The sequence below is a fragment of the Schistocerca cancellata genome, chromosome 1 (assembly GCF_023864275.1).
Source record: "Schistocerca cancellata isolate TAMUIC-IGC-003103 chromosome 1, iqSchCanc2.1, whole genome shotgun sequence".
Lineage (NCBI taxonomy): Eukaryota > Metazoa > Arthropoda > Insecta > Orthoptera > Acrididae > Schistocerca > Schistocerca cancellata.
Window position 1 is genome coordinate 1,247,670,235 of NC_064626.1, and position 15,470 is coordinate 1,247,685,704.

At 39.7% G+C, this 15,470-nt stretch overlaps 1 protein-coding gene across 1 annotated transcript in view; it reads right to left on the minus strand.

The window, feature by feature from the left end:
- Positions 1 to 15,470, minus strand: part of LOC126094855 (arylsulfatase B-like) — a 137,753-nt gene that overhangs the window by 53,544 nt on the left and 68,739 nt on the right. The window contains exons 4-6 of the mRNA XM_049909483.1: positions 12,814 to 13,040; positions 3,884 to 4,139; positions 1,226 to 1,383 (exon numbers count right to left, since the gene is read on the minus strand). Coding sequence (XP_049765440.1) covers positions 1,226 to 1,383; positions 3,884 to 4,139; positions 12,814 to 13,040 — 641 coding nt within the window. The remainder of the gene's footprint in view (positions 1 to 1,225; positions 1,384 to 3,883; positions 4,140 to 12,813; positions 13,041 to 15,470) is intronic.

Here is a 15,470-nt window from a genome sequence, read left to right on the forward strand (position 1 = left end):
TTGACTTTCAATTGTGTTTTCGCTTTGCATTAATCTGGCACTTGTAAAGTAATTATGGGTGAAAATAACTATTTAGCTAACAAACTGAAACAGTTACAAGAAATTCAGGATGAAATTATCTATATGAGGATAAAACTCAACTCCCCAAATAGTGCAAACAAGTCACCCACCCCTCCCCCATACATACACACAAACACATTAAAAGAACCTTTATCATCAATGGGACTTGATTATATAGCAGCATGTGGAGAGGATGAATGTCAATAAAGTGATATTGCGTGCAATGAAATGTATAATACACAATTTTTACAGCCCCTCTATGAAATACAATTTCTAAGTACTAGACCAATATCATCAACGTAGTATTTCATTCTTACCGATATATGTAGTCCACTGTCAGAGGTATCAGGGTCCTTACCTCAAATTGATACATTTACTTATCTCCAACATCACTGAAAGTCTGTAACATCATCATGAAATCATCTTTGGCATGTATCCGCAGGAAGGTAAGTTATGTAGCCTGCCACAGCACTGGCAAGCTACAGACGCAATGATGTCAGTAGGTGTTAAGGGCCAGCACCATATTCAAAACTGGCATAATCAAATCTCTGCTTGAAATTCAAGAACATTTCATTGAGTTATGCTGCCACAAAATAAACAGAGGACCCTAAATTATTGTAGCTGACAGCCAAACAAATCTTTTAATGTTCAAAGCTACCCTGGTTTAAAGGCCACAGTGCTTTACCAGGCATGGCACTGGTTCAAGGTGGTTGGTCTTTGCCTTCTTCTGACCTTTGAATCTATCTATCCAGTCAGTTATAGAATCCTAAAACTTTACGTGGTTCTCTGATAATAGTGAAACTTCTAATTTTTTTGCATTAATATACCATTGCCCATTGGTGAAAGAAGCAAAAAGTGATATAAAAAATCCTAGGTCCAACTGAGGATAAAGTCTTGAAACTATGTATCTGCAGTCTGCCATTTACTTTCTGAGCCACCAAACCACATACAAATTTGTTTGGCTGCGAACATCCTTAAACCACAGCCTTAAAAAGTCTCTACTATGCTGTTTTAATATTTCATGCTATTTTGAATGTAATTTGCAGACCATGTGCAACAAAATGAAAAAGGAAAGAAAGACTGTGTAATGTACAACAAAAGAAAGTTGCACTCCCCAGCTCTTAAAGATAAAAACATACAAAAGCTAATTTAAATAGTCACTTACCCCTCTTAGTGGCCAGTTCGATGCTTTATTATAGTGCATACCATGAGGTTGTCCACCATTATCAGATATGAACACAATCACTGTATTATTGAGCATATTGCATTGTTGCAGAGCTTTTATTACTTCACCAACAGACACATCAAGGTGCCAAAGCATTTCTGTCATGGATATAAGTTTCATTAATGTAAGATATGACATCTGATCTCATAAGTCAGTATAACTAATAATATCATATTATTAGAGCTGGACCAAAAGAAATCTATTTTAAATTTAAGGCAAAAAGTTTTTCAGATGGATGTGCTATCAGAGGTGCTGAGAATATGTTAATTAAGACATGAACAAGCATTATTGTATTCAAGAAAGGAGGCAGTTGTACTATGGACATAACAGGCATATCTTTTTACTTAATCCTGATCTCTTATTCAGTTAGGAAAACAAAAGTGAATATGCCAAGTCAAAATAAATATAAACATTTTATTTTTATTTTGTTATACAAAGTAATGATCATTCACAATTATGATTCAACTACAAGAACTTTTTTTTTTAGATTCTGGTAGCATGTACTTCATATGTCTCTCTAACTTTAACTTTCCCTTTCCTTTGATATTTCCTTACAACTTTTTCTTTCCTCTGCGTCTATCTTATGTTTATGATCATTAAACTGCTTGTTGTGACAACTCACAACACAGCACCTTCATTATTGTTACTTTTCTACTGCCACTATGACAGCTTTTATAGTTCCACTGATCAATGCTTAACTGAGACTCTTATGCCTTTTCATATTTGTAGTCTCTATTTGTTTATCTTTTTGTTAATATTACAATAATGGTAATTCCAGGGTGAAAACAACATAAAAATATTGAGAACAGGCAACTACTCGCCTATGAACAAAATTAAAATAACACTGAGGTGACCATACAAATATTAGGTAAGCATTATCTTTCTAACTGTGTAGGGAGATGGTGGATTACTGTAGTTCCATAGAATGCTGTTTGATGTAGCTAATTTCATGGGACTATTAGATTAATGATATTGTGCAGAAACTGGCTGCTGATACCATAAGAATAGTAGCATTGACAGTAGATCTTGATAGCTTGTTTACTTCACTTATTTGCACTTTATCGTGTTACAAGAAATCATATTTTGTGAATACTATATGGTGTCATCTAATCAACTCAGTGAAGGCCTGTTGAATAAATTTTACAGATCTCTCCTGTGGAATTATAAACTCATTCAAAAGGAACTGCAACATTCACTCAGTCAATATGGGAAAAAAAAAAAAAAAAAAAAAAAACGCTTGATAAGGAGGCAGAATGGCAGGCCAAAACTTATCTTCTGAAGGTGAAATTGTGAGTATTGCCACAAATATTAATGTACAAAAAACTGTTTTAGCTTGTGGCTATTAATTCAATCCTCAGATGGCTGGTTAGGAAAGGTCAGAATGGAGATGCACTCATCTTGCGGTCTGAGCAACCTGCCCCTCCTTCCTAAATCAATTGGAAGACTAAGTCTATGGTTCCAGCTACCAGTTTACATATATGCTTTGAGCATCAATTGTTCATGAGCATGTGGGACCAAAGCTTTACAGCAGAATGAGAGAAGCCTGGCAGAGAGTTTATAAGAGAATTCTCAAAGATCTATCTCAACTCAGAACATTGTACATGGGTTCACTTACTTTAACATCCATTTATCAGTTGGTTTCATTTGTCTGTTTTTGATGTGGGTAAAGAGTGGTCCTTCTTCCCTGTCATCACTTGCCTCTTCCTAAGTTTCATTGGCTATTTACAAAAAGCTTTTCAGTACAAAAACTTCATGTTCATTGTCTACCACTGAATGTTGCTTTCTCTTTTCGAGAAACACTATTGAGAAAATTTAGAGAATCAGCCTTTGAAGCTGACTGTTGAACAATTCTACTGCCACCAACATACATTGTGCGTAAGGACCACAAAATTAAGATACGAGAAATTAGGGCTCATACTGAGGCATATAGACAGTTGTTTTTCCATTGCTCTATTTGCAAGTGGCATATGAAAGGAAATGATGAGTAGTGGTACAGGGAACCCTATGACACCCACTGTACAGTGGCTTTTGGGGTATCTGTGTAGATGTAGAAAATTATAATTTCATATATTTATCAAATTCTTAGAGTTTTTATGTTTATTGTTTTTTATGGCTGAAAATTTTTGTTCTCAGCATAATATTTAGCCACAGTGATAACTTGATAAGAAACATGAAACATATCACATCTATTTCTATACTAGCATTCATCTTTTTTAATTTCAGATGCTTCTCTGATCTGTAGCCTTCCCCCTCCCCTACCCTCTTGTACCACACTCACACATACACATTTTTTTTTTCTTTCTCTCCCTCTCTTTTTGTCATAGTGTGATATTACTGTAATTAACTGGAATGAGTACCTCATTAAAATTCAGCAGCCAGCCTCTTAAGAAGAGAGAAAGTTGCACAAGTATTCCTTTTGTATGCTCTTACTTCACATATTCATGCAACATAGTCACATTCAATAAAGCTGTATTTCAACAACAATGGATAAAGTGAGTCATTCACATCTGCATATCTTGAAATGCATCAATCACAAAATGTTTCATAAAACTAAACTGTACAGTGGTCATATATTTCATTGGCCAGACAACTTGGTACCTGCATATATTCTCCTTTCTCGGTCAGTAATATGAGAGAACCTTTCATCAGCAGCTGCTTGATCAGGAACTTCTAGTGGACTGTGTGGAGCTAAGTGGCCAATATAGAGAAGTAATGGACTTGAGACATTGTGACGCTGAATAATGGACACTGCTTCTCTGGTAAACAATTCTGTGGCATATGTTCCTTTTGTATCCCATGCTGCTGAAAGGCCACGATGCATATCTAGTCCATGTATTGGTTGATGGTTTGGTACCTAATACAATAACAGAACACATGGAATAAGTGGTATCATAATTATGTTAGATGTAAAAGCAGCAATGTGAGTAATTAATTAAGGAACAGGATATTGAAATGCTTGCAGAAAGCACTGAAGTAAATATCATTAAAGGAACTGAAAGCTGGCTAAAGTTGGAGATAAATTCAACTGAAGTTTTAACCAATGTTCTAACAGTGTCAAGAAAGGATAGATTAAAACCAGTTGGAGGTGGCATGTTTGTTATTGTCAGAAGTAATTTAAGTTATAGTTAAATTGAAGTAGATATTTGCTGTAAATAAGTGTGGTTGGAGATTGTAATGTAACAATATGGATCATCTCCAAACAAAATCTATGACACCTGAGTGATCCAGAATAACCGGTACTAATGTGTGATTGTACACACAAAGTTAATAAATGTAATGACTATATATTGTAATGGTGTTGTGAGATCATTTCTAGTTTATTTGTATACCTTTAACATAATTGTGATTATTTGTATTTGAAATGTCATAAAACATAGTCTTTATCCAAAATAACAGTAAACGAATGTAAACAAATACTGAAACACACATTTATGAAAGTCATAGAGTAAAACCTATTTGTTATTACCATCCAGTTTAATGAAAAGACTTAAGAAAATTCAGCAATAAAATCCATTCTGTAACTAGAGTTATTTAGTTTTTAAATTATGTAAAATTACATGTTCTGTGTTTTGGCCACATCAACAATATTCTTTCGAACTATTTAGCAGAGATGCTGAGCCGCAATAGGCACAAAAAGATTCACACAATCATAGCTTTTGGCCATTAAGGCCTTTGTCAGCAGTAGACACACATACACACATGCTCACATACACTCACGCAAGCGCAACTTGCACACACATCTGCAATCTCAGAGAGCTGAAACTACACTCCAGGAAAGAAAAGAAAGAAGGATGAACACTGAGTATAGCGCCGCAAAAGAAAGTAGTTACAAAGGAAAACAGCACAGGGTTAGGATTGGAGAAAAGCCATCAGGCAAAAATCAAACAATGGAAAATCCAGGATGGAATGTAACAATACGATAGAAGGGAAGTTGCTATTCACCATATAGCAGAGATGCTAAGCTGCGATAGGCACAATAAAAAGATTCACACAATCATAGCTTTTGGCCGTTAAGGCCTTTGTCAGCAGTAGACACACATAAACACACGCACATACACACTCATTCAAGCGCAACTTGCACACACATCTGCAGTCTCAGAGAGCTGAAACTACAGTTGCTGCATGAGTTCCCGATCCTAATGAGGCCTCCAGGTGTGCCACAGCAAGTTTTGCATGATATGGTCCACCACATAAAAACTATGGACGGGCCACCTGTGTCTTGCTGGCTAAGACGATTGCCATTGCTAAAACAGAATTCGACACGATATTATGAGAGGGTATCATCCGACCCTCAAGTAGTACATGGTCATCTGCACTGCATTTAGTACCCAAAAACGAACGAGCCTGTCATTCTTGTGGCGATTACAGAGCGCTTAACTCATGGACCATGCCTGATCACTACCCAGTGGCACTACTGAAAGACTATAGCCACGCACTGCATGGAGCCACTGTATTCAGTGTTATAGACTGCGCAAAAGCATATACCTAGATTCTCGTGGCAATAGAGGACATCCCAAAGACTGCTATTATTACGCCATTTGGGTTGTATGAAAGAAAGTTTATGACCTTTGGCCTGCGTAATGCTGCTAAAACCTGGCAGAGGTTCGTCGATTCTGTCCTGCGAGGGTTGAACTTTAGTTTTGCCTATCTGGATGATGTGTTAGTGTATTCATCATCCAAGGAGCAACATTGTCAGCTCCTGAGAGAAGTTTTTGAGCGTTTCGAGAAATATGGCGTGGTGTTAAACACAGCTAGATGTGTGTTTGGCCAACATCAAGTCGATTTCCTGGGTCATCGAATATCTTCATCAGGCTCATTAACACTCACTGAGAAGGTTGAAACCATATTGCAATTACCCAAGCCATCTAAAATAAAAGAGCTTTGCAGATACTTAGGAATGCTCAATTTTTACTGCTGTCATTTACCACGCACTGCCAAACAACAGGTGCTGTTGAACACAGCACTGGCTGGTCCCAAGGTTAAGAGCACTTCTCCTCTGCAGTGGACCGAGGAGATGAATGCGGCTTTTGAAGTAACCAAAAAAAGCCTAGCACAAGCAGCACTGCTTGCGCACCCCAAGCTTGAAGCTCCAGTGGCATTAGTGGTGGATGCCAGTCAGTTAGCCATTGGTGCAGCCATCCAACAATGGGTGGATGATGCCTGGCAGCTGCTGGCTTATTTCTCGCACAAGCTGTCACCTGCACAACAAAGATGGAGCACATATGATCAGGAACTTTTAGCCATATATCAAGCAATCAAGTACTTTTGACCACAGGTTGAGGCACGAGAGTTTGTGATATATGCCGACCACAAGCCTTTAACATATGCCTTCAAGAAAAACAGCAACACTTGCTCTCCACAGCAGTACAACCAATTGGAATTTATTAGCCAGTTTGGTGTGAACATCAACCTTATATCAGGCATCATTAATGTGGCTGCAGACTGCCTTTCTAGAGAGGCCAGTGATTCACAGACTATGGATATGATGGCGCTTGCCAGTGCACAACAAGAAGGCTCCAAGCTACACACCATATTGCATGACAACACTGCAGCACTGAAGTTACAGCAAGTTGACATTCCTGGTGAGAACATGAAATTGTACTGTGAAGTGTCACATGGCATATCATGCCCTTTTGTTCCTGTTGCATTTCGCAGACCTGTGTTACAAGAGTCCTTACATAATCTTTGCCACTCAGGAGTCCGGTTGACATTCAAGCTAGTGTCTCAAAAGTTCATGTGGCCAGGGATAGAAAGAGACAGCCACAAATGGACAAGAACTTGCCAGCTTTGCAAAATCACTCGCCACATTCATCCCCCAATAAGAGAGTTCCTGGCCATGTCTTCACGATTTGCCCATGTTCATCTTGATGTGGTAGGACCACTTCCTCCACCAGATGGCCAGCGATACATATTCACAATGATTGACAGATATACGCGATGCCTAAAGTGGTACCTACAGACAACATCTCCACGGAAACACTTAGCCACCGCTTTCACATCAACCTAGCAGGCAAGATTCGGCTGCCCGCTTCATATCACCACTGACAGAGGCCAACAGTTCGAGTCAGATTTGTTCACACAGTTGGCAAAGTTCTGTGGCTACGTCCATCACAAAACGACCAGTTATCATCCGGCCAACAATGGCATGCTTGAACGTTGGCACCAAATGCTGAAGACTGTGCTAATGTGCCGTGGGACATCTTGGACATCTGCACTACCCATAGTCCTGCTGGGTCTACTAGCCACATACAAACTGGATATAGAGTCCCCGGCAGCTGAATTGGTTTATGGCGAGACTCTGCGTCTACCGTGGGAGTTTGTTGACATAGGCCTACTGTCAGAAATAGACAACCAACCAGAGTCCCTTCGCATGTTATGGGAACATGTAAGCCGAATTAAACCCACAGAGGCCTCCAGGCATGGTTGTCCAAAAACTTTAGTGCATAACAACGTCAAAAGCTGTTCACACATTATGTTATGTACAGACTGCATCAAGTCACCACTGCAGCCACTGTATACTGGACCCCATCACGTCCTGCGCAGAGACACACACACGATGGTCATCATAGTAAATGGTAAACAGGCCACCGTGTCTATTAGCAGAGTGAAGCCAGCTTACAATTTCAAGGAGGCATCACCCACCTTATGGTCAAGAGCTCAACGCCGACAGACGCAACACCTTGACTTCCAGCACCACTGCCACAACAGGTCGATGCAGAACCTACATGGAGCACCCGCTCCGGACGACATGTCCAGTTCATGGCCAGGTCAAGAGAAGATGCACCATGCTCCACTTTCACCAAGGGGGCTTCTGTAGCAACTGCTACTCACGTCGACTGCTGTGTCTGCACACAGTAGTTCCGTTCACACCATCTGTCACGAATTCAGTGACTGCACGTCTACAAATGAATGGCGTAAACAGCCAAGTTTGAATCTGCCACTTGGAGCACTAAATAATGTTGTTGCCTACTCCTTGGAGTTATAACTTTTGTTTTTATGTTTATTTTGTTCCTTGGTTACTGTTTTTGTTGTTTACAAGTTACCTATAGCAACTGTGCTTCTTTTTCTGTAGTACCAAGTAGTAAATCATTCAAGTATATTCTCAGTGCATGTTTGAATATTTGTTAAGAATAGGTAGCTCTGCATGACGGAAATATACCCATCAATATTCCAACCTAGACTTTTCATTATTAAAGTGGCCTTAAGGTGTAATCAGAATAGCAACTTTATGAACCTTACTCAGTGACTGCTTAACCAGAACTTTATACATTTCTTTGATGGTGCATTACTGTAACATTGTTCACAGTGCCCATTTAAACACTAACAGAGTAATATAAAGCTATTAAATACTCATAAACAACTTAAAAAACAGGAATGACAGGTAATACATATAAACACTGGCAATGAAGTTATTCTGTTTATTATTTATATATTTTCAGTGTTGGCTGTTGTATAAGACCACAAGAGCACATGAACACCCTGACTTTTGACATCTTGCGTATTTATTGTTTTTTTTTTTTTTTTTTTTTTAACACTGTTAAATGTAATGTAGATGCAGTAATATAAAGTACATGTTCTAAATCTACTTCACTGTGCTACATTGCTTCTCCTGTGACTTCATGAATCTTGGCATAGGATTGCGAGCAAAACTTCAGTTGTGCTCATTTTAAGGAGCTTCTGTGCATGTGGAACTGGCGTAGCATAACTGTCTTATGGGGCAAATACATACTGATTTGATAAACAATGTGCATGTTTCATGTCATGCAGAGCTATCCCTTCTCACTCAATAACAAGTTTACCTCAGTGCCACCAGGTGACAGCACACTGCAGCAGACTTTTATCTCCATTCGCTTGGCATAAATAGTGCTAGAAGGTAGCTCGCTCCTCAGATATGTCAATTCACTCACTATATAGTAAAATTAGATTGGATTGCAGTATATGTTATAGTTATACTGACAGAAAACCTATTTTGTGAGATTATGAAAGATTTACAGCAGTACACTAAGTTTTGGATTTTATCATATGGTACTCCATTTGAGACACTGAGAACCATAAAACACATCATCATCAATTATTGCAAGACTGTGCCATTTAGTCATGCTTCTGACAACTGTTGATCTTGTGGTGGGTCAGATTTATCTGTGCTGCAGGCCCACATTGTAAATATGAACATTCACGAAAAGCTGTCTCACAGGTTTCCCTGATATTCACTTAAATGAGGGATTGACAGTGGTGTGCTTTTGACCCTTATGGTTCTCAGTGCCTCATTTATATTTCAGTCAATTACCCATGTTGGTAGATAGTTCTACTTGAATTTAATCATTTCCACAAATGGCGGTTTGTGTTTGGAGTTGGTTGTTTACTATGCATGAATTAGCTTTCATGTGCAGTGTCAACATGAATGCTGTTGAATCTGTATTAGGCACTAACGGAAACTCCATAGCATACGTGCAAGGTTGTCGGGCACTGTTCCGATGTCCACCTTGCCGCAAAGGTGACACAGGTACTGAGATTGTTTTCTGTCACCTATATCTTCCCTGACTCAGCACTTGTCTGATACAGTATTCCTGCAATGCTGCAACTCTAAGAATAAGCTCAGTCTTTAATCTTTCATACGCACTCTCCGTCGATGGTGCCATGATTACATCTTGAACTTTGGAAGCGTAGTGTTGCTCGTGCTGATTCACTATGAATGCAAACTTAGTCGCATCTGCTGTAATTCCGGCATAGCAAAAGCCGGTCTCGACCTGAGCAAAACATAGAACTGGATTATGTGTCCAAAATGGTGGGAGGCGAACAGCCAATCTCGATACTGCAGGTGATTCCATTTTGTAATCAATTTTGTCGCGGGACCGGTTTACTCAGAGCGGATAATGTCGGGGTCACCACTGACGGGTATATTTTCATAGTGGAGAGCTACCCGTACTTAATACATATTCAAACACACACTGAGAATATACTTGAACGGTTTATTGCTTGGTATTACAGAAAAAGAAGCACAGTTGCTATAGGTAGCTTGTAAACAACAAAAACAGTAACCAAGGAACAAAATAAACATAAAAACAAAAGTTGTAACTCCAAGGAGTAGCCAACAACATTATTCAGCACCCCAAGTGGTGGATTGAAACTTGGTGGCTTATGCCATTCATTTGTTGCCGTGCAGTCATTGAATTTGTGACACAACTGTATCTATAGATGGCTTGAACCGAAGTAATGTGTGCGGACACAGCAGTCGACGTGAGTAGTGGTCCCTACAATATTATGAAAAGGATAACTGTTACTCACCATAAAGTTCACACGATGAGATGCAGAGAGGTACAACAAAAAGACTGTTACACATTTAGCTTTTGGCCAAAGTCTACTTTAGAAAAGAAAACATGCACACATTCTCACAAGCAAGCACACCTCACACACACATGAACACTATCTCCAGCCAGAAGGCAATGTTTACGTGGAATGAAAGCAGCAGTCTGGACTGGGGGGGGGGGGGGAGGGAGGGAGGGGGATAGTAGGATACAGATGATGAGGGGAGAGAAAAGTGCTGTCTGGTGGAACATGCAGGGAGTAGATGGTAGCACAACAAAGTTGCAGGCGCAATGCAAGGAGGTTGGGGGCTGAAAGGGGGGGCGGGGGAGGAGGAACAATATAGAGCAGAAAAGGAGAGGAGCAGAGAAGGGGAAAAGACTGGTTAGTGTAGTGGCAGAGAAAGGCAAACAATGTGTGTGAGGGGATGTGAATTGGAAGGATGTGATAGGACAGTGGAGGCTGAAACTGTGGTGGAGAGTGTGAGGAAAGGAGGTTACCATAGGTTGAGACCAGACTACTTTTGGGACTGGAAAATATGTGGTAATGAATAACTCTCATCTGTGCAGTTCTTAAAAGCTGGTGGTGGAGGGGAGGATCCAGATGGTCAGGACTGTGAAGCAGTCATTGAAATCAAGCACATCATCTTCAGCTGCATGTTGTGCCACAGGGTGATCCACTTCGCTTTTGGCCACAGTTTGGTGGTGGCCATTCATCCTGGTGGACAGCTGGTTGGTAGTGATAGCAATATAAAACACTCTGCAATGACTGCAGCAGAGTAAGTATACAATGTTAATGCACCCCCAATGCTCCCACAACCCCAAAGGACCAGCTACAAAGGAGTATCCCCTTTTAGACCAGAAGAAACTAACTACATTCTTCGTCAGAGCTTTGATTATCTATCAATATGCCTTGAAATAAGGAACATCCTTATCAAGATCCTCCCCATCTCTCCTAAAGTGGTGTTCCATCATCCACACAACCTTCACAACATTATAGTCCATTCCTATGCCACTTCCAACTCCAAGCCCTTGCCACAGGAACCATAACTCCATGGAAGACTTGCCCAATCCATCCACCCAGCACTTCCTATTCCTTTCCTGTCACTGGCCTATCCTATCCCATCAGAGGTCGGGCCACCTGTCAAAGCAGCCATGTCATATTCCAGCTATGCTGAAATTGTTGCACAGATTTTTATATTTATATGACCACCAACCAGCTGTCCGCCAGGATGAATGTCTACTACCAAAACATGGGCAGGAGCATAATGGACCACCCTGTGGCACAATATGCAGCTGAACATAACATGCTTGATTTAGATGGCTGCTTCACAAACCAGGCCATCTCGACCCTCCCCTCCACCACCAGTTTTTCTGAACTGTGTAGATGAGAGTCACCCTTACAACATATTCTCCACTTCCAAAATTATCCCAGCCTCAACCTACAGTGATCTATTGTCCCCAAACCTTCCAGGAAACAGTTTCTGCCCTCTCTGTCATATCACCTACTCCTGATTCACATCCCCTCACTCTCATTGAGCACAGCTTTGTGCAAATGTACCCACAGACCTTTTCTGCTTCTCTGTTTTTCTTCTCCACCCCCCCCCCCCCCCCACCCCCACCCCTCTTCCCAATCCCACTGCCTCTCAACGCTGCACCTGGCAGTGTTGATCTGCCACCACCATCCAGTCCCTGTGTGCTCCACTAGACAACACTCTTCTCTCCTCCTACCCATACCCTGCTATCCCTCCCCTTTTCCTGCCCTACTCCAGATTGCTGCTTTTGTTCAATGTAATTGTTGCCTTCTGGCCAGAGCAGCCAGAGGTAGCAGTCATGTGTGCATGAGGTGTGCGCCTTGCTTGTGTGGATGCATGTGTGTTGTCTTTTCTGAAGAAGGCTTTTGCCAAAAGCTAAATGTTTAACAGTCTTTTTGTTGTGCCTGCCTGGAAGTCACTGTGTCATCTTTACAGTGAGTATTGGCCTTTGTTTCTCATAATATTGTTCACAGAGCCACTTACATATTTAATATATACTTTTGACATCTTTGTACATTGTCTTTGTACGTGGTCGGTTATGCCATAAATTTCTGAACTCCTAGTGTAAAACTGATATGGTCATGTTTCAGCAGTGAAAAATACATTATGATTTTACCAAATGACATTTAAAGAGAAAAATTTGCTATATATTGAAAAAGTTATCTGTCTTAATAACTAATTGATTTTGTACCTCTTGTTCTATGGAATGGTTATGATACCCAATGTATCCATACCAGTAACCAAAATGTGAGTCAAATCCTCGGTATGTGGGAGTGAAATTTGATTTATGGCTGCCAATATGCCACTTCCCAATGGCATGTGTTGCATAACCAATTCTTTTGAAATGCTCAGGAAGAAGTTGTACGGATAGTGGTAAACCACGTGGTTCACCTGCTCGTAGCGGATAACCTTGCATTCCTAAAAATGAAGAAAAGTTGCAATGTGCTCTTATTAGTAAGTAAATGAGTTACACAGGCATTATTAAGAATGCAGCTTTTACATGCCAGAACTGTCATGAATTCCCTTGATATACTTTAAAATGTAGGATGACTAACTTCTTACATTAATTATTAATAATAAATTTATAGTTCTTAAAAGCTTCAAAATTAAAATTGTGTCAACCCACTATTTTTAAATTATTTAATGATATATTTATATAATAGAGGGAAACATTCCACGTGGGAAAAATATATCTAAAAATAAAGATGATGTAACTTACCAGACGAAAGCGTTGGTATGTTGATAGAGACACTAACAACCACAAACACACACACAAAATTCAAGCTTTCGCAACCCATGGTTGCTTCATCAGAAAAGAGGGAAGGAGAGGGAAATATGAAAGGATGTGGGTTTTAAGGGAGAGGGTAAGGAGTCATTCCAATCCCAGGAGCGGAAAGACTTACCTTAGGAGGAGAAAGGGACAGGTATATACTCGCACACACACGCATATCCATCCACACATATACAGACACAAGCAGACATATGTAAAGGCAAGGGACCAAACTCTTTGCCTTTACATACATCTGCTTGTGTCTGTATATGTGCGGATGGATATGTGTGTGTGTGCGCGAGTGTATACCTGTCCCTTTTTCCCCCTAAGGTAAGTCTTTCCACTCCTGGGATTGGAATGACTCCTTACCCTCTCCCTTAAAACCCACATCATTTTATCTTTCTCTCTCCTTCCCCCATTTTGTGTGTGTGTGTGTTTGTTAGTGTGTCTATCAACATACCAATGCTTTCGTCTGCTAAGTTACATCATTTTTATTTAATTACAACTGATAAATGAAAATAAACATCAAAGAGAGAGGGCCATGTTATAACATGTTAAATAGGGAAAGTCTAATTATAACCATCTGATATATACTGTATGTGTGAATATTAAATATTAGCTGTTACGTTGTAACAGAAAGTAAGTAATTATCTCATATTTGCCTGGAAATGTACTGTTTTATTTAATGTACATTCATTGTATACATAAAATTGTACAATTCACACAACTAGATCCATGGGCAAAGAATAAATAAATATAAAATAGAACTAGTGGGAGAGAGAGAGAGAGAGAGAGAGAGAGAGAGAGAGACTGAACTCAACAGTTTTCATGCAAGATGAGCCCCCATTGCACATTGCTTATGAAGTTCAACTGCTTATCTGAAACACATTAGGAAATGATCGAATTATCAGCCAATCGTTTCCTTGGCCAGCACAATCACCTTATCTCGCGCCCTGTAATATCTGATTTTGGGGCTACCTGAAGGCAGGGTTTACCAGCGCAGCATATCAAGAGAGGTAGCCAGCATACTTATAGCCATGCTTTGTTCTGCTGTGCTGACTCTTCTCAACACTGATGGGCACCATATTGAGCCCCTTTTGTAGCAGTAATGGTACTGGTATGTAATGGTATGATGTACTATAGTAGCACACTAAAAGTGTTTCAATTAAATTGATTCTGCATTATTTCTCTTCCCCATGTCCTTGACATTAATGCTGCCAAGTTTGGTCCTCGTATGTTAATTACATTTTTTGTCAGTTTATTGCTACCTGACAAGAGAATAAACAACTGGAAAACCCAATTTATTATGACAGTATCTCCATTTCTTAATATGCTGATAAATACAGACTCAAGGAATATATTACAATATACCACACGCACAGAGCCATTCAAGCAATTACTCTTTCTGCACTCCCTGCGTGAATGAAATGGGAAGATTTGTCAGATGTAGAAGTAACTGCAGGTGTGCTCCAGGGAAGGGTGTTGGGACCCTTGCTGTTCAAGGTGCAATATTAATGACCTTGTAGAGAATATTAATAGTAACCTAAGACTTTTTGCAGATGATGCAGTTATCTGTAATGAAGTTCTATCTGAAAGAAGTTGCATAAATATTTAGTCAGATCTCGATAAGATTTCAAAGTGGTGCAAAGATTGGCAACCTGCTTTAAATATTCAGAATTGTAAAACTGTGCACTTCACAAAACAAAGAAATGTAGTATCCTATAAGTTTAATATCCATGAAGCACTGTTATACCACACAGATATGATCTAATGTATCACTCGTGTGTAAATAAAGAAATTCGTAAAACTAACATTAAAATAAAACAGATGTGTTCTTTGTTTGGAAAATGTAGCGTCCTTGATATAGGCAAATTGGACAGATGCCAGCATACCAAACACGGAATGCATCTAAATTATGAAGGAAAAAACGTTGTATGTAAAATGATAAAAGAAATCATTGCGAACAGAGAGAGAGCGAACAGAAAAATTCCATGTACCGGTATGGGACCAGTCTCAGCAAAAGAAGAAGAAGCATCCTCAAAAGCAGCAGAATCGTCAGTGGCGGAACCAACAGCTAA